Consider the following 24,572-nt stretch of genomic DNA (forward strand, 5'->3'; position numbering starts at 1 on the left):
ATACAATTGTTAGCTGCTGATCTCAAATCAATGGCATAGCATAGAAATTTCTGTCAGATAGATATCTGTCCAATCTGGCTGGTTGGAATGGAAACCTGGTCATGTATGGGAACAAATGACAATCGTCCATTTGCTCAGAAATACTGGAAAATAGCCAAAAATGGTTGTTCAGACAAATTGGTTAAAACACACAAATTTAACCAATTTGAACAATTTTTTTTGTCCATTTTTCAGTGTTTAAAACCATATGATCGACAGTCATTTGTTCCCATACATTACCAGGTTTTCATTCCAACCAGCCAGATTGGACAGATATCTGACAGAAAATTGTATAGTGTATGCCCAGCTTAAGAATTGGTGGAAGTGACCAGATAATACAAGTACTCCAACACCAAGACTATGGCAACCTCCAGGCCAGGGAGTGTGAAAGAATGTTGTAGGAGAAGTGAGATGGGTAAATACATGAATTGGTGATGGCTGGGAGATTCAAGGAGTTGGAGATGAAGCAGTCATGGATGGGGACCAGTTGATTATAGACAGAACTGGCTTTCCAGAGGAGACAGAGTTGGGAGGAGGGAGATATATTACCTATAAGATCAGTATCTTCATATCTTCAAACAGCACTGGTATTTCTATATCAGATGACTGGTGCCATCCTATAGATTGTAAGCTAGCAAGCAGGGCCCTCTTACCTCTATGTCTGTCTGTTATTACCCTGTTTTGTTCTATCAATGTTTCCAATTGTAAAGCGCAACGGAATATGCTGCGCTATATAAGAAACTGTTAATAATATATTACCTATAAGATCAGTATACCGCTTTTCCACCAAAATCCCAAGTCAGACCTGGGATTTGGAAGACTGTTCCAAGTTCCCACTGTGGCGCCGACCCGGGATTATCCCGTGCCAGCGGCGTTGACACTGCACACAGGTGCAGTGCCAGCGCTTGGAGATGATGTCATTGCCAAGCGCCAGATACTTCAGCTCTCTCCTGAACACCAGACGGGAGCCAACCGGCATCCATTGGAGGGGGTCCTTTTGGGAGGTTGTCTGATGTCACAGCTGTCACCGGGGAGACGGGCAATGAGAGATCACAGCCTCTCCGCATGAAGCGGGGATAGGGTAAACACCAAAATGATCGGGACCATACAGGGAGGCTGTAATTTCACCCTTCCCGGTGATAGCTGTCACAGACAACTTCCAATTTTATCCAATCACCATTCTGTAAACGGATCCCGTGTCGGATGACCCGGGTTACCCGTTTACACTGAGCTTGACCCGGGTTTTACCCGCATAAAATCCTGCTCGAGACCCAGGAAGAAATGCCGGGTCAATATGAGCCAACTTCCCCCACATATATATACTCCAGGTCTATCCAAGTAGTGTACAAAAAAGAAAGCATAGCATGATTATCTGGGCTACAGACAGTGATAAGCAACAAGTATAGTCTCTGCAGAGTAAAATGTATCTGATAATTGCCTGAACACAAACAAGCTTTCACATAAATAGCTGAATTATCAATTGAAAATAAACTTCTCCATGATAATGTTTGCAGCATTAAGTAGGATTAGGAAGTTTGAAGAAACCTTGGTGGGATGAGTAATTGAATAAACACTTAAAAGGTATGCATTCAGTAATCCAATATTTACTATGTCGACATTCATGATGGTGATTGTTATGTCGACATGAACAAATTGTCAACAAATGGCAATTTAGGGTCAGACGTCGACATTATGGCAAAGTCGACATGTTGCAAGCTGACATGGTATAGTACATAACATTATATATATATATTATACACACATATAGCTTACTTCCATGCACTGTAAACAGCCATTCTAGTTGCGCCATGCGAACAGCACGCACAAGCATCTTCTGCTGATTAAAATGATATGCGGCATGCCTATAACTGCGGGTGTAACTGCATGTGAAATGCTACATTAGTGTCACAGCCACATACCATTTTAATCAGTAGAAGCTGATGCGTCCTACTCGCTTCGCTTTGCGAATAAGCTGCACCTGAAGGTAATAAGTCGCGTGAAATGACGCGCGGCACTACCGAGGTGTACGGCGCTCACGCGTTATGTATAACACGACTTGTAGCATATGGCGGTAAGATGTATGTGGACACATCTGTATATAGTTATAGATATATAAAACCCATATACACACAGGACCACATTCAGAGTCGGTCGTTGCGGCCGCACGGTCGTAAGGGAAAAGGGGCCGGATATGCAAATGATGCACTCGCAAGTTGCGTCCCTAAGATCGGATCGTTAGCTGGCCGACCAAGGGGAGGATGCGGCCATAAGACAAAAAAAACGCCCCTTTCTTGTACGCATTACACGTCATCTCCGGGCATATAAGGATTAATCGAGACCATCAGAACTGGTCAAAGAGCTTAAGGTTGACCATAGCCTCTTCTAAGCACTACGATCAGGTCAGTGTACAAACCACCCATGTCACGTGTGCCATGACACTACTTTGTTAATTATGCACTCCCATAAAACGCCGTTCGCATAATTAGGCACGCCTGCGTTCGGATCTCCACACCCCCGTTTTCAAGCACCTTCCCCTGTTACCACCCACAAACGCCTCATTCTGTCACTCAAACTACCGACCTGGCTGTGTTCAAGGAGAGAGATATTTCAGATCGTAGCAGCTAGTTTGCGCACGCGCATTGCGAACTTAACGCATGCTCAGTTTAGCGAACATCGGTGGCGTACGACCGTGCGGCCGCAACAACCGACTCTGAATGAGGTCCACTAGTGCAGAACACAATTGAAGTAAACTTTCTGACTGCCTTGTTAGCTGCCCCTTGTTACTATATGTACCACTGCTGCAATGCAGCGTTAGGAAAGCAAGTGCAGACTTTGACAAGCACCGTGTGTGTATGCTTCAAAAACGTTTGTTGGCTTGTTGCTTTGTCATAGGTCCGGAGTGATGAGGGTCAGAGGAAGAGTGAACCCACCTAAGCCTTATACTTAGTGGCCACTAGAGGAATGCAGCCACTGCACCACATCTTGTAGTCCTGTGCCCTTGAGGGCACTTGTTTCCATAACAGTGATTGGCTGCTTTGCGCAGGTTATTATGTCGTCCAATCTGAACAATGATTTCATTTCCACCAATGACATACAGCATGGCAGATCCCTGTAAGTAGACAGATCCACACATATTAGTCGCTCACAAATTGTTTGAAGGCCTGACTTGCACAATTTATTATCATAGTGGCCATAACCTTGGTATGACTGAAGTATGTGTACTTTTTGAGACGTTTACCGAGGGCTGTGACTAATGACACATGTAACTTATAGAATCGCTTACATTTTATTGAAGATAATGAGCACAGACGCCGTGGAGAGCTCATGAGCAGAAAGCACAGCCAGAAGCTGGATACAGGATGCAGACACCTGGCTTGGATTAGCAGCGTCCACAATGAACTGGAAACATGCAGAAATATAGTATAAATATCTGAATGTAAATCCATAGAAGAGATACTTGCCCTCACACATAATATTCTCTGTGAGTCCTATCTCCACTTCCTTTATATTTTGCATACCACATAAATCAAACTCTCTATTGCTCCAAGATACCTGCCCTGATTCTTGCATAGCAACATACATAAAACATTTGTGTCACTAGCATTTTAAGAGTCAGAAAGTCTCTCAGCGGTTTCACAGGATGTATCTCTGTAGCTGATTTCTGCTCGCAGCCTATGGCATAGTGTGCAAAAACCAAGCAACCATATTTGTGCTCATAAGCGCAGCATTAGCCATTGTAGGCAGCTCGCGCCTAATTGAATCTGCCCCTATGTGCACTATCTTTGTACTTGGTGGTAATTAAGCAATGACAGTATAGCAACAACACTGCTAGGGAATATAGAGCTCTATCAAGGCAAGGATAAGCCAAAATAAAGAGGAGAACAAACTATGAGCTATTTGCTAAATATGACTACAGACAGTAGTTGTCATTTATTGCAGAGGTGCAGGTAACATGATTAACTCACCAGCACAGTCCTGCAGTCCTTGTAGTAACTGGGCCAGATCGGTCCCATGGATCCACCCACCTCTCGCACAGTCACACGAATCCGCTGGATCGTCAAATCGGTCAGGTTAGTGCCAACCTACGGCAGATAATTGCAAATTTATGTTGATAAAAACAAAATGATCGTGATGAGCATTAGCATCAGGTGAGATAGACCATGCAAAATTAAAGTTAAAGAACTAATGCATAGCCGCACATCAAACATTCCAAATTAAAAATAAAAAATGTAATTGAACGAAACACTGCAAGTTGTTGTTAAGCTCCAATTCAATAAATCACGCCTATTGTCAACTAGAAATGAAGACTGTCAAGTGAAAAACTGAACTTTAGAAGGGAATGCACTTGTGGCCAGCATTACAATAGTAAAAGTGATAGCTTATCAGGCAACACACCTCTAAGATTGTTCTATTTAAAAGGGTCATATTTATAACATTTTTTTGGGGGGGGAAGGGGATACCTCTCTCTCAGTCAGGTGCAGTGGTCATAGTAACATGTATGGGGCTAATCATCACCTTTTTTTCCTTCAGTTTATGCAACTAATAAATCAAAGTGCTGCTCGGTACTCTTCCTAGTGACATGAATATCCAATACAAGTCATGAGAGGAAACCAAGTAACACAATAGAGCAGAAGGCTGATAAACACAGAAGTTTTGCCAGATACAGTACTGTTCAAAAGTTTTAGGCAGGTGTGGGAAAAATGCTGCAAAGTAAGAATGCTTTAAAAAATAGAAGTGTTATCGTTTATTTTTATCACTTAACAAAATGCAAAGAGTATGAACAGAAGAGAAATCTAAATCAAATCAATATTTGGTGTGACCACCCTTTGCCTTCAAAACAGGAGCAATTGTACTAGGTACACTTGCACACAGTTTTTGAAGGAACTCGGCAAGGAGGTTGTTCCAAACATCTTGGAGAACTAACCACACTACTTCTGTGGATGTAGGCTTGCTCAAATCCTTCTGTCTCTTCATGTAATCCCAGACAGACTCTATGTTTAGATCAGGGCTCTGTGGGGGCCATATCATCACTTCTAGGACTCCTTGTTCTTCTTTACGCTGTAGATAGTTCTTAATGACATTGGCTGTATGTTTGGGGTCATTGTTCTGCTGCAGAATAAATTTGGAGCCAATCAGACGCTTCCCTGATGGTATTGCATGATGGATAATGACCTGCCTGTATTAGATGTGTAGTTCCTCAGCATCTGGAGGGTCGCATGTTGAATACACCTGTTCTATACTGTAGCTCACTGATTCCAAACTCTGCCCTCAAGGCACCCTAACAGTCCAGGTTTTAAGGATATCCATGTTTAATCAATGGTCACTTAATTTGTACCTCAGTCATTGTGATTATAACATCTGTGTACAAGCACAAATATCCTGAAAACCTGGACTGTTAGGGTGCCTTGAGGACAGTTTTGGAAACCCTGCTGCAGCAGGTAAAGAAAACCTTTAGCTGGAAAAGTCTGTCTAGTTGTAGAGTTTTCATCAGTTAAATTAAAATGAGATGATGTGCAATTGTATTATTGTTAAGTTCCTTTGACAATGTTACCTATTTTAATTGCAAACTGGAATTTACTTCTAATACACTGTTTCTATAATATTTCCCAATGTTCAGTGATAATGTGACTAATGAAGAGTTGGATGGGAATCAGACAAATGTGCTCACGCACTGCGTGTACAAGAAAATATGTGCCTATTCCATCCATATGTAGAATTGTATACATATTGCAGTAGAACGTCTCCCAAGGGGAAGCCTAAGCTTGCAGCCAGTCATCATCATCAGAGCACACTATTATATACTAGGTGCAAAAGGATACACCTCCAAACAAATGTATTTATGCAAATGTCTAACTCTGCATAATGCATCTGCACCTCCTCCCTGAACTTTGTCTACATAGGAACGCCCTGCCCCAACTCAGGTACGCCGCTTCGGCCAAAAGTGTACATGCATTTGAAATGTATATGCTCTGCAGGAGTATGAGCAAAGTCAAACCACGCAAGATACGTTTGGCCAATGTTAAACTTAGGAAAAACAAAGTTTCATTCCAGCAGTAGTCACTTTCTTTTCTAGAAAGTATATAAGAGGTGTTGCGGGGATATTCCTTCGTTTAGTATAGGTTATTTTATATTATACCTTTGAACGGATCCTGTTGTTAAACAGGAGTGCCACTAATGCCCCTTTAAGTTACTTCAGAAACAAAAAGAAACAAAAAAGGAAAAGAAAAGGGTTCACTTATTTAGTGCAGTTACCCCCTAAACTTAATCAGCTGTAATATATTTAATTAACTTCCACAATATAATTGGAATTTTCTTATCAGCTTATTGCTGTGATGGCACATGTATTTGCTATTGCTTGCACATAATTATAGAACTGATGCGATGGTTAGCCTTAAGATGTATATAACCACACACGTTACTAGGTTTTATCACTGCACCTGAAGAGAAGAGGAACATCTCACAAAGTGTTGTGCCTCATGATACCCATCTGTCTCACAATTAACTACTTCTGGAGCTGGGCATCCACTATACAATTATCTATAAGATATCTGTCCAATCTGGCTGGTTGTAATGAAAACCTGGTAATGTATGGGAGCAAATGACAATCGTCCATTTGCTCACAAACACTGGAAAATAGCCAAAAATGGTTGTTCCGACAAATTGGTTAAAACACACAAATTTAACCATTTTGAACAATTTTTTTTGTCCTTTTTTCAGTGTTTAAACTTTAAAACCATATGATCGACTGTTATTTGCTCCCACACATTACCAGGTTTTCATTCCAACCAGCCAGATTGGACAGCTATCTGACAGATAAGGTGCCCATCCACTAGACGATTAAGTTGAGCGATTGAACGATAACGATCGTTCAATCGTTCATAAATCGTTTGCAAAAATGTCTAAAACGACCAGCGATGCGTGTGCCCGCTGGTCGTTTAGACATCTATCATCGTGCAAACATACTGGTCAACCTTACGATAACTTCAAATTGAGCATGTTTGCAGATGATTGATAAGCCTGCACTGGAAGACTCCTCGTTCAGCGCAGGCTTATCACAGAATGACAAACGACTGAACGAGTACAATGTCGTAATCGTGCAGTCGTTTTCATGTCTGCTAGTGGATGGGCACCTTAAGGAACCTGTGAAATATATCAAGCCTTCGAATTGTGTTTTCTTAAAAACCTATAATTGGATATACACTTGGGAAGTGGGAGATCACAAGGATATTAGTTTGAAGTAAACGAGGAAACAGATGAGCATTGACAACCTGTTATTTGCATGTTCAGTCAATAAACACATGTAGCAAGATGCTAAGGGGTCTATTTACTAAGCAGTGTTAGGAGACAGAGTGAAAAGTTATAAGGTGCCAGCCAATCAGCTCCCAACTGTCATTTTTCAAACACAGCCTGTGACATGACAGTTAGGAGCTAATTATCTGGCACCTTATCACTTTTCACTCTGTCTCCTAACACTGCTTAGTAAATAGACCCCTAAATCTCCTAAGATGTACACTGAAAACTTATGACTTTCTGGTCTTTACAGCTTTGTGTTTATTTCTATTATAAAAACTGACCTAGCATACATATAACTAGTAAGTAGAAGCTCATCCTTTTGCTGGTCACAACAACTCACAGTGGGTTGAGTGGGTGGAGGGTCTCCCAGGTTTGTGGACTCTTTAGAGCATAGCTTTGGAAGGGAAGATTAAGGACTGCACACACATATGTAAAAGCAATAGTGTATTCATTATGCAACATCTAGCATAAAGAGGCTGCAATATAGATAAATTCTGGTAGTAGTCAGCATTAAAACCAGGGGCTAAATTTATTAAAGTAAGAGTTTTTAGAAGTGTTTTAGAAGAGATGTTGCCCATAGCAACCAATCAGATTCTAGCTATTATCTTCTAGAAGGTGCTAGTTAAATTTTAAGTAGAAACTGATTGGTTGCTATGGGCAACATCTCTTATAAAACTCACTTCTAAAAACTCTCACTTTAGTAAATTTACCCCCAGCTCTGCTGACAATTACAGCATGTCATTGATTTTCAGCAAAATTAGTCCTTTCCTAACAGGATCACAGGAAGTGGAAAGCTTTGTGCAGTCCCAAGAGGACAACAGTGTACAGTCAATATGCACCAAATTGTTAGGCCTGATTCAGAGATGAAAGCAATGGCGATTCCATACGCAGATCGAGTGACTGTTGCCATCATGCAAGTGTATAAGCCGCACTGCACATGCGCTGCAATCGCATTGCAATTATGGACGCACATGTGAATACAGTGATTGACAGGTGTCAGCATTTGGCGGTGTTTACAGCGGAGTGGTCAGAACAACGCAGGTGTGTCTGACCGTTTAAATGCCATTACATGGGCGTGCATAAATTAGCCCTTGCAATCTTCTATTAAGCATGACAGGAGTGCTGCCCAGTCTGCGGCTTGTCAGACCTGTCTCAAGAGCAAGATGGCCGCTCGGTCTGCATCGAAGTCACGGATATTTGCGCAGGTATGAGTTGTCGCACACAGGTAAGAAGGCAGCAGTGGGAGTCTTTATGCTCAGGTGATCTTTGTAAACATTAGCATATTTTCGCAGCTGCGTTGCATACAAAAAAGCAGCAGCGATTTCTGCACATTCTAGGTGATTTTGCCCCCCAAAATTTTGCAGACATGAGTGAAAAATATGGTTTATCCCCTACTCTTCAATTTGCGTACTTACAGATTTGTAGCTTCATACGTTCACTCAGTAAACCTCACAAATTGCGTGAACCTACCATATTCAAGCGTAAATGTATTTACAACCCTGGCAGCAAGGGATCGATATCTAATCTGTATTCAATGTTAGCTCCCTCTTCTCTTGAATTTAGGGAGCCATTTGAACAGACCTGGGAACGAGACTTAGGGATTAGCTTGGAGGACGACGACTGGGCAGATATCAGGCAATGGGTGGCTAAGTCCTCCATTAACACTAATATTAAGGAAAATTCCTTTAAAGTTTATTCCCGCTGGTACATGGTTCCTGCAAAACTACATCAGATTTTCCCAGGGTCTTCGGACCTATGTTGGAGACAATGTGGCCAAATAGGTTCCTATTTTCATGTGTGGTGGGACTGCCCTACGATATCCAAATACTGGGATGAAGTCACGTCTTTGGTGTCCAAGGTGCTCAGTGTTTATCCCCCTAGAGACCCTCTACACATGCTTTTATGTAAACCCACTGGCTCCCTCTCTAAACCCCAGAACAAACTTTGTGGCCATATCTATAATGCTGCTAAACTGTTGATCGCCACAAACTGGAAGCAAACTGAAGCCCCGGCAATTGCCTCATTAATTAATAAAATATGGTATTTGGCTTCTATGGAACACATCACTGCACTCATTCATGATTCAATGACTAAGGCCCTCATTCAGACCCGGACGCAAGTGACCGTTCGTACGTTGGGCGAACGTAAAAAAATATTTAAATTCAGTCACACGCTCGTATTTTCGTTCGCATCAAAACATCCTCCCCAAACTCAGGCGACCCCTCCTCTAACTAACGAGCGTGCCAAATAGCGAGCGTACATCCCCGAAGTGGTTTGAAGGGAACGCACGCACTAGTACTACCCGGAAGTTGGACTGTCACATTTCGATTAACTGCTCGTTTATTCTGCCTACCTCCCTCAATCGTAACATGCCAATCAATATATCAATTAGCTTAATTGTTTTTTTTTTTTTTTTTTACACAATGCAATAAACTTTATTTATGTCCGTGTTTGTGTTTACCCGCAGAATACGTACGGCTTAAACATTCGCTTCTAATTGTCAAAATACATGTTAGCCCCTATTAAATAATTGTTAGATTAGTTTTTATACCCGCATATTTCCTGGAGTTCATTTCTTTATGTAAATTTGCTTACGCATGTCCCTGCATCAAGCCTATCATAAGTCTCCACAGATTTCTGGCCCTGTCGAACACATGACTCATACACTAACCAATAGAATTGCTCCTGTTAATTTCCTAAATACATTAGCCAATCATAAAATTTTGGAGCACTTTATCAAAAATGATTTTTAGGAAAAACTCCATTGCCATCATGAGAGCCTCCGCATTCACCAGGCGCGAGCTGCTGGTGCTTACGGAGGTGATGGATAGGCGGATCACCAGCCAGCCACCACCCATCACCAACCGCGAGAAGCGATCCGCATATGCGGAGGTTCGGGCCCGCCTGCGCTCCTTCGGCTCACGCCGCCATATCGGGCAGCTGGAGCGCAGGTGGTCGGACCTGCAATGGCGGACGCCCCGCTTGCTGGCATGCTTTCGCATGCAGGTCGCAGAAAGTAAGTTTTATGGATTGTGTTTTTCATGTTTGTCTTTGTGGCCCTAACTGCATGGCCATGTTTTCCCTGTATTTCATATTTATTCATTCTCCTCATATCTGCATGGCCATGTTTTCCCTGTATTTCATATTTATTCATTCTCCTCATATCTGCATGGCCATGTTTTCCCTGTATTTCATATTTATTCATTCTCCTCATTTTTGTTTTTTTGTGGTTTTTGGGGGTGCATTTGAAATTGTTTTTTTGCGCGATTTTTTGTGGGAACCCCAATTTGTTTCCCATCTTTAAGGGGCCCAGCGAAGACTACGCCGTCAGCGTCCGGCCAGACAACGAGCCCGGCCACTCTCCCCAACCCCCAGCCAACAATCCAACTCCACTCCTTCCCCTATTCCCCAATCTTCCCCAGCCTTCCTACACCCTCAGCCAGATTTTTTCTGGCCTCCTTCCCCTCCGTCCCAATTCCCCCTTCTCCTCCAACCACCCCTCTTAGAATGACCCCCTCCCCGGAGTCGGTCATTACCCCTCCCCGATCTTTGGGGAATGGACCCACCTCCGAGGAGGACGATGGAGGGCCTTCTGTAGCTGGCGTTGGGTCTTCCGGTATGTTTTTTTTGGCGTTTATTTATCGTCACAAACTGTTTGTATGTAATCATGGTTTTCTTTTGTGTTTTTTTTTTTTTCATAATTTTTTTGGTTTTGGGCGATTGCCGTAACCTGTTACTGCTGTTTTCAACATACACATAGCACACCTGTCGGAATTTGGACATAGGCCTTGTATTTTTGCCCTACACCATTTTATTTTGATGAGTTTTAATGCAGTTTTTGATAATTGATTTTTGTGGAGTTTTTTATTTAAAGATTTTGTAATTTCACTATTGTTGTATTAATCCCCACACTTTTCTCACCCACAGAGGAACAGAGGCTTCGGGCCAATTTATCCGCCTGTGTGGCCCAGATGTACTCCAATATCATCGGGGTGCTGGTGGTCCTTGACCGTATGTCGGTCCTCCTTAGGGAGTAGTTTTTTATTTTGGGCACATTCTGTAAATAAATTGTTGTTTTTGAAGTTACGTTCTGGCTCATTCGTTTTTTCAAAACCACATATTGTTTACCCTGACATAAGTAGAGTGTTCCTGCAATGATTTCAAATTTTGGACAATAAGAGTGTGTGTTGTATTTTTATGTCAAACAGCCACAAGAAACACCTAACAGTACCAATCTGATTTCCCTTGTTTGGTGTAGTCACAATTAGATATTTCTACATTTTACAGGTTCCTAGTTGGTGTGCAAGCAGCTTAGGGCAATATTACGAAGCAAAAGGATTGTACAGGCTTCCTTTTGGTGTTGGTTTGGACCCTGAATAAAGAAAACATATTTTCTCAAATGGCGTCAGTACTGGATTACCCCTTAGTCAAATGTGACGTGTGTGAACCTGGTTACACTTGGTGGTAACGTTCCCAAAAAGGGACAACATTTCACTCTCAAAACATTTATTATCAACATAACTGAAAATTCAAAGTGGTCACTCACAAACAAAACACAGTGATAATCTCAAATACAACACATAACAAAAAAACCACATCACATTAAAAAAATCAAGAACTGGTTAACGAAGGACCATGCCAACAGGATTCCACATATATGGCGTTGCAATAAGGGTTCCAGAATATATTCCCAAAATATCCACATACAGGTTTTGTAAGGGTAGCAGGAAGTAGTCATCGTTGGAGTGCCAAAGATTATGTAAAAAAACAGAAGATGGAGCAAAAAATTAGCCAAAAATTAGATGTTCTCAAACAAACCCAACCACATTAGGTATCAACACTGTTTTTTTTCAAATCATTACCTAAAAAATCTGTCCACCACATCATCGCGTATGGCCCCCCACATACTGACCTCCGACCAACCTCGGGGGGGCCATCCTCAGGTAAGGCATCCTCTGGCTGCATTGTGACCCCACTCCTTATGGCGATGTTGTGAAATATCCCACACAGGACCACAATTTTCGAAACCATATCCGGCACATACATGAGTTCGCCACCAGAGCGGTGGAGGCATCTGAATCGGCCTTTTAAAAGGCCGATACAGCCCTCCACCACTTGCCTGGTGGCTGTAAGTGCGGAATTATACTCACTTTGTGGCCCTAGTGTGGGAGCCAAATAAGGAGTGAGCAGCCAGGGCGTGCAAGGGTAGCCACTGTCTCCTGTGAAAACGAAAAGTCAACATCAGGCTCACTCTGTATGAAGGGGTAGAGGGTGCGCTCGCCCTATGGGTGTAATGCTGGAGTAATAGTGTGTTGTGGTCTTTTGTGTTCGATGTTGTTTGTGGAGTGATGGGGTGTAGGGAGGGAAGGGGGTCTAATGGACTGGAGGTGGTGGGTGAGGAAATGAAGACAGAGGCAGAAATGGGGGCCAAAGGGTTTATTGGAAAAAAACAGTACTAATCCTGTTTGGTCCCAGGCACCCAGGTGGGGTGAGTGATCCACTTGGGGGTGTGTGTGGGTGGAGACTGGGGAGGTGAGTGGACCCTTTTAGGGGGCTCCTTTCCGTGCAGTTCAATAGACCGGCACGTTACCCCTGCTGGACCTTTGGTCAACAGTCTTAGGATGTCTCGGGGGGAGGGGAGTGGTGGGTTGGCAGCGGGTCTGGCGGTTGAGGATGTACACCCTGGCGGTGTCCCGCGCAGGGGTATAAGTCTCGGAGTCACTTACCTACCGGTAGGATTTGTTGGTGAAAAAGGCTTGGGCTGCTGGTAGCTGGTGTTAGTTTCCTTTTGCAGATGCGGTGTTGGATGGCTGTTGCGGTGTCAGCGGTTGGAGGAAGCTCTGTGTGTGGTAGTGGCTTGCTGGTGCACTGTGGGGCTTGGTGCACCTCGTTGCTGGCGTTCTGTTCCCGCTGCCTGGTGAGTGCCTGCTGGTGTGGATCGCTTAGGGATTGCTGCTGGACGAACAGCTGTGAGTGGAGCTGGTGTTGGTTGCTCCCAGGGGGCGGTGCGTGGTCGCCTGGGTCTAGCAGGTGGAGTGGTGATCAAGAGAGGTGCGAAGGGCTTTGCTAGGTGTGATGCCCAGCGCGGCCCTGCGGGTGGTGGGTAGAGAGGGTTCTGGAAGCAGCAAGGCTCGACCGAGTTCTCCGCAGGAATGAAGAGCTCTGGTGTAAGCTGGCTGTGGTGTCAGAATGTAGGGGGTCTCCAACGCGTTTCGGCAGGGGCTCTGCCTTCTTCAGGGGCTCTGCCTTCCTCCTTGAAGAAGGCAGAGCCCCTGCCAAATGTAAGCAACCAATGCTCCAGCAAAAAAAAAACATTTTTAAGGGATGAATACACATTTCACAAAGCGCTAATTAGTTCGCAAATACAAGGCACAATAGGAAGTAGTAAAAATGCGCTAATTAGTTCGCTAATACAAGGCACAATAGGAAGTAGTAAAAATGCGCTAATTAGTTCGCAAATACATGGCACAATAGGAAGTAGTAAAAATGCGCTAATTAGTTCGCTAATACAAGGCACAATAGGAAGTAGTAAAAATGCGCTAATTAGTTCGCAAATACATGGCACAATAGGAAGTAGTAAAAATGCGCTAATTAGTTCGCTAATACAAGGCACAATAGGAAGTAGTAAAAATGCGCTAATTAGTTCGCAAATACAAGGCACAATAACACCGCAAAAATAATGTTAAAAAAAAACAGAGTTCTAATTTGCTAAAAACAACGTAACATGTGGAAGCCCAACCAAAGTTGCGTACAGACAAACAAGAACATTTCCTAAACAGTTTAACAAATGAACTTACCAAGAGATAATATATAAGAAACCGGACCAAAATGTCTTTGGGGCAGAGCCAAAATAAAACCTAAGAGAAATGAAATGACGGGAAAAACTTATTAGAAAAATCGACACCAGAATGAGAGACAAATTGACCCAAAGTTAGACTTCCACAAACTTACCAAAACTGGAAACGACCAAAAAATTAAAAATGGAACAAAAACTAACGGAAAACAAAGAAAAAACAAAACAAAAAAAAAAACCCACAAGAAACGCAATCTCCGACACCAGCCAACAATCAACTCCAACCAACGTAACCTCCAACATTCAATAAACGCCACCTCGAGTCGAGACGCCCCAAGCCATAAATAGTGTTTCGTTTCCCGCACAAATTAAGGAAGGATCAGAGGAACGCACAATCAATGATGCGGCCGCAAAATAAGGACGCATGTATAAATACGTCACGAGACAAAAACACAATTCTGGTGTATTTCTAGTTTGAACATCACACATGGCTACAGACCAGGGAAACAATGGACAACAGTCAGGCGGTAAGTATTTCATGCATTTTAACTCAATGATTAATTATAAACATAATATTGTGCACGTTGTGAAGTTGAGAATTCTGCAAATTTACCCAAATAGGTGAGGAGGATGACATGGAAGAGGCTGCTGGGCCCAGTATTCCTGGCAAAGCTGCCAAAAAGAAAAGGCAGCCACAATTCACAAGAAAGGAGATGGAGGTTTTGATTCAGAAATGTGTGGACATCCTGCCACAGGCAGACAGGAATATGAGTGCAAGCCAGAAGTGGAGAATGTGGGAAGAGGTAGCCGTGGATGTCAATAGGGTGGGTGATTATGTCCGTCTAGCCCGGGATGTCAAACGGCGGTAAGTAAACACTTGACCACCATAAAACCAAAAACCAAAGCAAATTAAAAGTAATGTTTCCAATTTAACCCACAGATGGCAAGACTTCAAATATCGCCTGAAACAAAAAATGGCCGACAGGGCTAGGCATGCAAGGGGGACAGGTGGAGGTCCCACCCCTGTGTCATTGGAGTTGACTGATTTAGAAGAGCTGGCACAGGGGTGTGTGCAGCCTGTGGAGGTGTTTGGCGTGTCCAACATGGATACGGACATGCCAGACTTTGCGGCTCCTCATGTTGTCCCAGGTAAATGTTGTGATATCACCAACTCTGAAATGTTATTGTGCCAATATGTAGATTCTAATGCGAGTCTTTTCTCATTTTTCCAACAGAGACACAGGCGGATGAGTCTGCTCCAGTGGGGAGCCTTGGCCGCAGAATTTCTGCTGGCTCTGCAGGGGAGGAACCAGTACATCCGGCTGAGGACCCTGCAGAAGCCAGTCCAGGGCAATCCCCCTCGCAGGCAGTGTCCCTCCTCACAGAACTCAATTTAAAATCGGATTTCCATACGGAGATTCTGCAGAGGATGGACGCCAGTCTGGTACGGGTGGCTGAGGCCCTGGAGCAAAATGCTGCGGCCAACGTGACCATTGGTCAGGCCCTGGCGGAAAATACCAGGGCCAACATCCGCATCGCCACTACCCTGGAGCAGCTCGTTCGCCAGCACATGGTGGAGCCGACCTCCCTTCCTGCCGGAACATCAGGATCCTCCACCTCTGGCACAACATCAGCCAATCCTCCAAATGTGGCCTCTGGACAGGCCAGCCCGATGACATCCTGGACCCGGTCTGGCGCCCTCCCTCCCCCAGCCAAACGGGCGAAAAAACGGTGACACCATTGGCTACTTTTCCCACACTCCTCCTGTGCTTGCCTCATATTCCTTTCTGGCCAAAACTTCCCTCTCCTTTCTTGTGAATTGTTTTTAATTTTTGCATTTACGTTTACCCAAAAATTATTGTTTGCACAATTAATAAATATTGTGGAACACTGCCAAAAATGTTGGAGTTCAATATGTGTTTTTTTTTTGGGGGGGGGGGGATACCAATAAATTTACCACACATGTACGACTTTAGATTCTAAAATTTTTGCAAAAATGGGTTACTTTTAATTCGGGCCCACAAGCCAACAACGTTCAAAATAAAAAATTACACATTGAAAAAAAAGTGCTCGTTAAGGAACGTTTAAAACATTAGGAGGAATAAACACCTTGCAAACACAAAATGAGGGACCAAACCTAAACATGATGACATTATTGTTACAATAGTCCAAAAACGAACACATTGCGGCCAAAATACACCCCCACAAATGTACGCTAATTGATTGTGTAATCCAGACATTAGCAGCTATGATTTCCACCTGCGGTTTTGTGCTATCCAAAAAAACTGCTTTCAAAACACATACCAAGCCGTTTTTCAATCCAACACTAATTGAGTTTCTGACAAGCCGTGATTAATCGAAACAACATTGAGGAGTGCCGGGACGGAGGAGAAGGCCATCGCCACTGTGGTCGAGTTATCCAGCCCCTAAGCTGTGCGAGCATTTTGAAGGGAAAGAGGATCATCCAGTGACGTATGAGTTGGTACGAACACATTTGACGTTCGCATTTGTTAATGTATGTACGCCCAAAAAACGCCTCGCCACGCCTGCGTTTTTCCATCTCCATCCCCATCAACGCCCAAAAACGGCCTGTTCTGTCAATCACATTTGACATGTCACTTCCTGTACGCTATTTGACGAACGAGACAAAAAAACCTCGCAATCTGCCGTACGCACATGCGCAGTGTAACACCGGCGCATGCGCGGTTACTCAACATCGGAACGCAACGAGCGTACTGCCTTTAACCAGGGCCGGATTAACAATGGGGCGGATGGAGCTACAGCTCCAGGCCTCCCATTGAAAATAGGCCCACAGGATACAAGGACTGTAGTGCAGACAGGAAAAAAAAAAGATTTTTTTTTTTCCTGTCACCACCGACAGCCCAGCTGACTCACCTCCCAGCTCACTCACTTACTGGCCGCCCGAAGCTGAGCCCATTGTCACCCCCAACCTCTCCTCTTGGCTGCTCGACCTAAGCCCCGCCCACTACAGCCCGCCGAAGCCCCGCCCCTATGTGCCTTAAGCTCCGCCTCCTGTACATCCTACTGCAGAGCTGTGTCCTGTGACTGTGCACCAGACCAATCGCCTAGTTCAGGAGGGAAGGCACTTCAGCCCAGCATGTCACATTCCACAGGTCAGTGTAATGTTTGGCCCCTGTGTACAATTTATGTATGTTTTGTATATATATTTGTTTTGTATATATATTTATTTACATGGCTATATATGTGTGTGTTAAATTAGGTGGGTACAGGAGCATATAATGTATATATATATATATATATATATATATATATACACACAGTATGTGTAGATATATATATATATATACATACATACATACGTACAGTATGTGTATACATATATATATATATATATATATATATATATATATATATACACACACACACACAGTAGGTGCTTGTTCAATCCTAGGAAAGACAGAGGGGGCACTCCGGGACTTGAGTGCACAATGTATTTACTTGAAAATGACCAACGTTTCAGAGCCAACCTTGATAAAAGAGTTGGGTGGGCTCTGAAATGTCGGTAATTTTCAAGTAAATACTTTGTGCATTCAAGTCCCGGAGTGCCCCCTCTTCTTTCCTAGGATTGAACAAGCACCTACTGTATGAATATTCCTTGGGAGGGCACCTGGGCACCCTGCCTTTAGTTTGGACTGTGAGTCCCGATTGATTTTGTGTGATATACTGTATATATAACATATATATATATATATATATAACACACATTGGTAAATAGAGAGGGTACAGGAGCTTGAGGCACACTTATGGGGACTAAAGTGGGTGTGGTATTATATGTCGACATTCATCATGTAGACAGTGATGGAATGCCGACATATCATCCCTGTTGGCCCACTAACATGCTCCTGATGGCTGTAGCAGCTCCAGCGCGGCTTCCGGGTCCCAGCAGTCATGACCTCTGCTGCTCCTGCCTTCCGATGAGTATTACCCCCATCCCTAAACCTAATCCCTACCCCTCCCTGTAGTGCCTAACCCACTCCTCCCCCTGCAGCCTAACCCTAACCTTCCCCTAGTGCCTAACGCCCCGGCACAGCCTAACCCTAATCCCTACCTCTAACCCTCCCTATAGGGCCTAACCTTAGCCACGCCCCCCCCCCAATCTAACTGTAACCTCTCCTAATGCCTAACCCTCCGTGCAGTGTCTAAACCTATCCTCCTCCCCCGCCGCCTAGCCTTAACCTTCCCCTAGGTCAGGGATGGGGAACCTCAGGTCTAGGGGCCGTATAAGGCCCGCGGAGTCATTTGGTCTGGCCCTCTGAACTTTTCTCTGCTAGTCTCATCTGGCTACCAGGGTGCCTAGAATAGCACCCTGCAGCCAGAATCGATGCACCAGTGCCGCCAGGAGCCCTTACAGCTCCCTGGAAAATCCTTAGGATGCCCCGGGCATAGCTGTAATCGCCAGGGATTGTGGCCCCGCCTCATGTAATGTCACATGGAGGGAGCGTGGCCTGCACCTGGCCCGCGAATAATGTTATAAAATGGCCCTTGGAAGAGAAAAGGTTCCCCTGCCCTAGAGCCTAACCGGAATCGGTATGAAATACCGCTGGCCGCCTGGCCGACAAAAGCAGAGTTCCCGGCAGCAGAAGCCCGACAGCGCTGGAAATCCCGATCGTCGCTAAGGTAAGTATAAACTAACCTAACCCTCCTTAGGCGTTCCTAACCCTAACCTCCCTCCCAAAGTGCCTAACCCTAATCCCCCTTCTAAGTGCCTAACCCTAACCCCCCCTTCCTCGCTGCCTAAACCCAAGTCCCCCGGGGGGTGCCTAACACTAACCCTCCCTCTCCCTAGCCTAACCCTCCCCCCCCGTGGCTGTCCGCTCGTGGCGCCCGGCATCCCTTCGATCGGGATGCCAGGCGCCTGTCTCCCGGCATCGGGGAAATGACAGGCGTCTAGATATAGACGCCCGGCATTTCACCCTCGCCGGGATATGACAGTCGGGAAGCCGGCTGTCGGTATTAAGGCAGCCGGTTTCCCGATTGTATACCGGCCTAACCCCCCCACACACACACAGTCATTTTTAAATTAACTTTAATGTCAACATAATCAATATTGACATTATGACTGTCGGCTTGTATAAAACACACTAGAATACATTTAAGTAATCAACGTCTCAGAACTTGTATTCATTATTTCGTCAGGATTAGCAAAATGACAAATACAAATTCTGAAACATTGCTTACATAAACGGGTCAGTGTGTTTTATACAAGCCGTCCAGAGTGTCACACACACAAACAGCTGGCTCCAGAGCGCCCTGTGCCGGCACTGCCCCATAACCACATGACGTCATGCTGTCGTGTAGAGGGGCCTGGGCCACCGGCACCTGGAAGTGCAACACTGCCCAGAGCATCCGGAGGAGGCTGCAAAGACAGCAGGGTGTCTGTCTGGGCAGTACTGCAGCAGTGATACTGGCTGCAGGGTGCAAGCACCCTGCTAGCCAGTAACAAAGGCCATAGGGTAGCGATGGTGCTGCAAACAGAGCCCTGCGCTCTGTGCAGCATCACCGGTCGCATACCTGCGGTTATGGCACTGTATGAAGTCAAAACACACCCACAACACAGGCCATACCCCTATGTAAATCACAGCTACACCACACTAGTCACAACCCCACATCACCAGTCACACTGCTGCAGCGCTGGTCACACCCCCTGCAGCGGCACACAATAGGCCCTTCATAACTTTCAGCTCCAGGCCCATGTGGACATTAATCTGGCACTGCCTTTAACGAACGGCTCTGAATCAGGGCCTAAGTTTCATGCTACCGGGGAACCTTGGTATTCTGCATTTCACAGACAGTTGCCCGCTACGGAGAGATTTTGGTTTTCCGTAAATGATTTACTATACTGTAGCTTGCCTTTTTTTTAATCCCCCCCCCCTCTTATTTCTTTCTTTATTTCTTTATTTTGTTTTTTGTATTTTTGATACAAATCAAAAATTTTATGTGTTCTTTTGGTGTAGTTTTATTTTTTGGAAAATAATATTTGATATATTTGAATTGTAGATTGTTCAAAAAATTCTGTGTATATGTTAATTTTTGTGGTGTATTTTCTATTAAAATATAAATAAAGAGGGAAAAAAAAGCAGCAGCGATTGCATTAGCGTCCATCTGTGAATCAGGCCCTCTATGCAGACAAAACTAGGAGTACAAGGTTGGGAAATGGTGTTGAGCCAGCATGAACCACCGCACACCTAAGACATCTGCTGTTACCATAAGCTTTATCAGCAGCATGTCCCTGGGGCTGGGTCACCTGTGCATATTTCCGAAGCCTCCATGTGTATCCCTCCCCAGCTGCGAACATGGTGATGAGCAATGTCCTCTTTGCACAATGTACCCTGTATTTCCTGGGCTTCCTATTGAGCTTCCTCGCCATGGTGGCCCTGTCCAAGAACAGCACTAACTTCCATAGGAGGTGCCTCCTGTTCACTGAGCGCGTGTGGCAGAGCGGAAACATCATGCTAGAGGGGGTCACTTCACGATGGAGAAGTGGTGGCTCAGAGTCCGCCTGCAGGTTCAGCATAGGGATGGACATCAGAATCTGATGGTTACTAACCATCAATGTTTTTGTTCCGATGGTAGTGATTTTACTATTTGATGGTGGTGGTCTGAGGTTTTCCACCATAAAATGAAAATCATTCGATGGTGTTCAGATGGTTGTTTTTTTTTTTATTCCTGATAGCTATGCCTCTCCTGGCTCCTTCCTGGCTACTGTCAGATTCTGATGTCTATCGCTACGCTGAACCTGCAGGCGGACTCCGGCCATTACTCCTCCACCGTAAAGTGCTCCCTCTAAAGTGTAATTTTCCCACTCAAGACACCTCTCATGGAAGTCAGTGCTATTCGCGGACAGGGGCACCATGGCAAGGAAGCTCAGGAAATACAGGGCACATTGTGCAAAGCGGACATTGCTCATCGCCAGGTTCGGCAGCTGGGGAGGGGTGCACATGGAGACTGCGGAAATATGCACAGGTGCCCCAGCCCCGGGGACATGCTGCTGATGATGCTTACTGTAACTGCAGTACAAATCTCTCATGCATGATCCTCCTGCCCTTCCCAGCACATCCCAGGGCAGGGCAGCAGCAGTGGGGGTTGTGGTGACACTGGTAAGATGCAGGAGTGAGTAGCACATAGGCAATTGCAGGGGGGTTCTGGTTGCCTGGAAAAACCCCTCCCCAGTCCACACCAGACAAATGAAATAATTAGTACCACCTGATGATCTTTTATAATGTGTGAGCCTGTAATGAATACACTTGTGCACTAACTACGAGATCTAGAAAACATGCACTGTTAGGGGTGCACGGATATAGACCATCTTTGGGTCAATTATTAATACTGTATAATAATAAACTATGCAGTGCATAAGGATACCAATGTGTACATATATTTCCAGGGGATGCAATCGAGAAGCCGGCTGACGTAAGCCCGACAGCCGGCTTCCCGACTGCTTTATCCCGGCGAGGGTTAAATGACAAGAGTCTAAATCTCGACGCCTGTCATTTTTCCGACGCCGGGCGCCGCGAGTGGACAGCCGCGGGGGGGGGGGGGGGGGGGGAGGGTTAGTTTAGGGCACCTGGGGGGGGGACTTAGGGTTAGGCACTCCCCCGGGAGAGTTAGGCTAGGGGTAGGGGGGGTTATGGTTAGGCACCCCCGGGGGGAGGTTAGGGTTAGGCACCCCCCGGGGGACTTAGGTTTAGGCAGCGGGGAAGGGGGGGGGTTAGGTTTAGGCACTTTCAGGGGGGATTAGGGTTAGGCACAGGTTAAGGTCAGGCACCCCTAAGGAGGGTTAGGTTAGTCAGTACTTACCTAGGGACGATCGGGATTTCCAGCACTGTCGGGCTGCCGCTGCCGGGATCTCTCCAGCTGCCTGCCTCACGCTGCCGGGAATCTAACTGCCGGCCATGCAGCCGGCGGTATTTCATACCGCTTCCATTTCCAGAGCAGTGCAAGGTTCTTTTGCTGCTCCCCCAGACTTCAGAACTTGCTCAAATGTTCTAGAATGGAGCCCACATCTAAAATAAAACCTTTCAACTCAGGCAGGATGGCCCTACTTCTGCATATAATGGCATACTGTTATCGCTGGCCCTGTTCAGGTTGAATTATTACATACATTATACTGTACTTCGTATGACCTATATTATGACTTGTTAAGTGCTACAATAATTATGTCCTCTTCATGGACTGGCCACAATTGTTCTAAAATCAGGCATTTGGAAACCCCCCTCTGGAAATACTGCATTTGCCACTGTAGCAGGGGGCTGTGGTGTAGGGATGGCCATCTGTGGTGAACCATATCGATGGTTTGCAACCCCTTGATGGTCACCTCTGCTGTTGACATGTTGGACGCGGGCCAATAAAAAATGGGGTGAAGTTTAGCGGCCGCCAGGGATGGTGCTAATTTCCGTCCTGTCAATAAAGAAAAAAAATTTAAATATCGGCTCCAACTTATCCATCAATGGCAGAGAACCATTGGTTCTCCATCATCAATGGCAAAACTAGTTAACATCGGCCATTAACAATCAATGTTTTGAAACCATCAATGGTTGATGTTTTGAAAACATCGATGGTCGATGGCCATCCCTACTGTGGTGAGATGCAGGGGACTGTGGTGACATGGTGTAGATTGTTATGACGTTCACAGTGTTCTGGCAAGATGAAATTGCTCCAGTGTGGGTTGCTAGTTTTATAGAGAGAGAGGGGTATATTTACTAAAGTGCCCATTTTTAGAAGTGACGATACTGCCCATAGTTACCAATCAGATTCCACTTAACTAGCACCTTCTAGAACAGTGGTTCTCAAACTCGGTCTTCCGGACCCCACACAGTTCACATTTCCCAGATCATCTAGACCAGGGCTCTTCAACCCGTGACCCGCGGAGCTCTGTCGTGTGCCACTCCGACCGGGGGGAGCTGTTCCCCGCGGCCAGCCAACAGGCTCCATTTACCGGGTGCCCGCTGAGATTTTACCAGCGGGCGCCCGGCTCCCTACCTGCACCGCCAGCCGGTGAGCTCCTGCTTCCGCAGTGTGTGCAGTGCACTATGGGAGAGATGTTATGACGTCTCTCCCATAGTTCAGACAGAAGAGCAGCCGGGCGGGCCGGAGGCAGCAGATGCACGAGCGGGGTTTAAGGTAAGTAGTAGTAGTTTGGGTTTTTTATGTAAGCGGCTTCACTACTACTAGGGGGCATTACTATTATGGGTACTACTATTAGGGGCATTTCTATTAGGGGCACTACTTCTAAGAGGCATTACTATTAGGGGCACTAATACTAGGGGGCATTTCTATTGGGGGCACTAATATTAGGGGCAATACTACTAGGGGGCATTTCTATTAGGGGCACTAGTACTGGGGGAAGCATATACGGGGCACTACCACTACTGGGGACACTGCATAAGGGGCATTACCACTGTGGGCTCTACATAAGGAGCAGCACTACTGGGGGCACTGAATAAGGGGTACTGCCACTACTGGTGGCACTACATTACCACTGTGGGCACTGCACTACCACTACTGGGGGCATGGCATATGGGGCACTACTGAGGGAACTGCATAAGGGGCATCACTACAGTGGGCATTGCATTAGGGGCACTACTGCTGTGGGCATTATGTGTAAGGGGCACTACTACTGTAGGCAATGTGTATAAGGGGCACAATTGTGGGCATTGTGTAAAAGGGGCACTGCTGTGTGTTATACATGAATAAGGGACATGACTATGTGGTGTAATGTGAATTGGCTGAATCAAGATTGTGCTGTGTGGCGTATAGCTTAGTGGCCCTCAGGCTTCGTTGATTTTTTTAATGTGGCCCACACTGTGTAAAAGTTTGAATACCCCTGATCTAGTCGGTGCACAGGTGTATTCATTACTCACTGACACATTTTAAAAGATTATGTGAGGATACCTGGAAAACATGCACTGTTTGGGATCCTGAGGACTGACTTTGAGAATCACTGTTCCAGAAGATAATAGCTAGAATCTGTTTGGTTGCTATGGGCAAGATCTCCACTTCCAAAAACCAGCACTTTAGTAAATATACCCGTAGTGAGAGAGAATGTGCGTGAGCTGGAGAGACGGGCAGGAAGAATGGCAAACCAAAGTAGCTACGTAACTTCTAGACACATGAACCAAACATGCCACTTGTGTTTTCAAATAGGCCATACACATGGGGAAGAGCAGCCGGGGCAAATACACTGCTAGACTCTGCACCGAACGTTATGTAGCTATGAAGCAACATCTCAACCCAAAAGGATATTCTGCAGCCTCTTCATGAGCAGAGTTTTCCCGACACCGGAGGGCCCGAGAACCAAACACATGATCCCCAGCAGCAGCCGCACTGGTGGCTACAGCGCAACCGCAGCTCCGCCGCTTGTTTCCCAGGTTACCACACGCCCGCCCGCGGCTCCTCCTCTCACTGA

The 24,572-nt window shown here is 45.3% G+C and overlaps 1 protein-coding gene across 1 annotated transcript; it reads right to left on the bottom strand.

The window, feature by feature from the left end:
- Positions 1-296: 296 nt before the first annotated feature.
- ARL16 (ARF like GTPase 16) lies at positions 297-24,564 on the bottom strand. The gene is made up of 5 exons (XM_088474720.1): positions 24,409-24,564; positions 7,673-7,727; positions 4,005-4,121; positions 3,323-3,438; positions 297-3,148 (listed from the first exon to the last, which is right to left on the bottom strand). The coding sequence occupies exons 1-5, from the start codon at positions 24,468-24,470 to the stop codon at positions 2,983-2,985; spliced, it is 516 nt and encodes a 171-aa protein (XP_088330846.1). The 5' UTR covers positions 24,471-24,564; the 3' UTR covers positions 297-2,982.
- Positions 24,565-24,572: the final 8 nt, after the last annotated feature.

The sequence above is a fragment of the Taudactylus pleione genome, unplaced genomic scaffold (genome assembly GCF_031769625.1).
Source record: "Taudactylus pleione unplaced genomic scaffold, aTauple2 ptg000016l, whole genome shotgun sequence".
In the NCBI taxonomy this organism is placed as follows: domain Eukaryota; kingdom Metazoa; phylum Chordata; class Amphibia; order Anura; family Myobatrachidae; genus Taudactylus; species Taudactylus pleione.

What these genes read in the sequence shown, in the direction of transcription:
- ARL16 (XM_088474720.1), bottom strand. Translation starts at nt 24,470, where the DNA reads ATGTGTTTGGTTCTCGGGCCCTCCGGTGTCGGGAAAACTCTGCTCATG. An exon ending in CTCCACCCACTCAACCCACT is followed by an intron (nt 4,122 to 7,672) that starts GTGAGTTGTTGT and finishes TATCTGCCGTAG; the next exon opens with GTTGGCACTAACCTGACCGA. An exon ending in AGGACTGCAGGACTGTGCTG is followed by an intron (nt 3,439 to 4,004) that starts GTGAGTTAATCA and finishes GCATGTTTCCAG; the next exon opens with TTCATTGTGGACGCTGCTAA.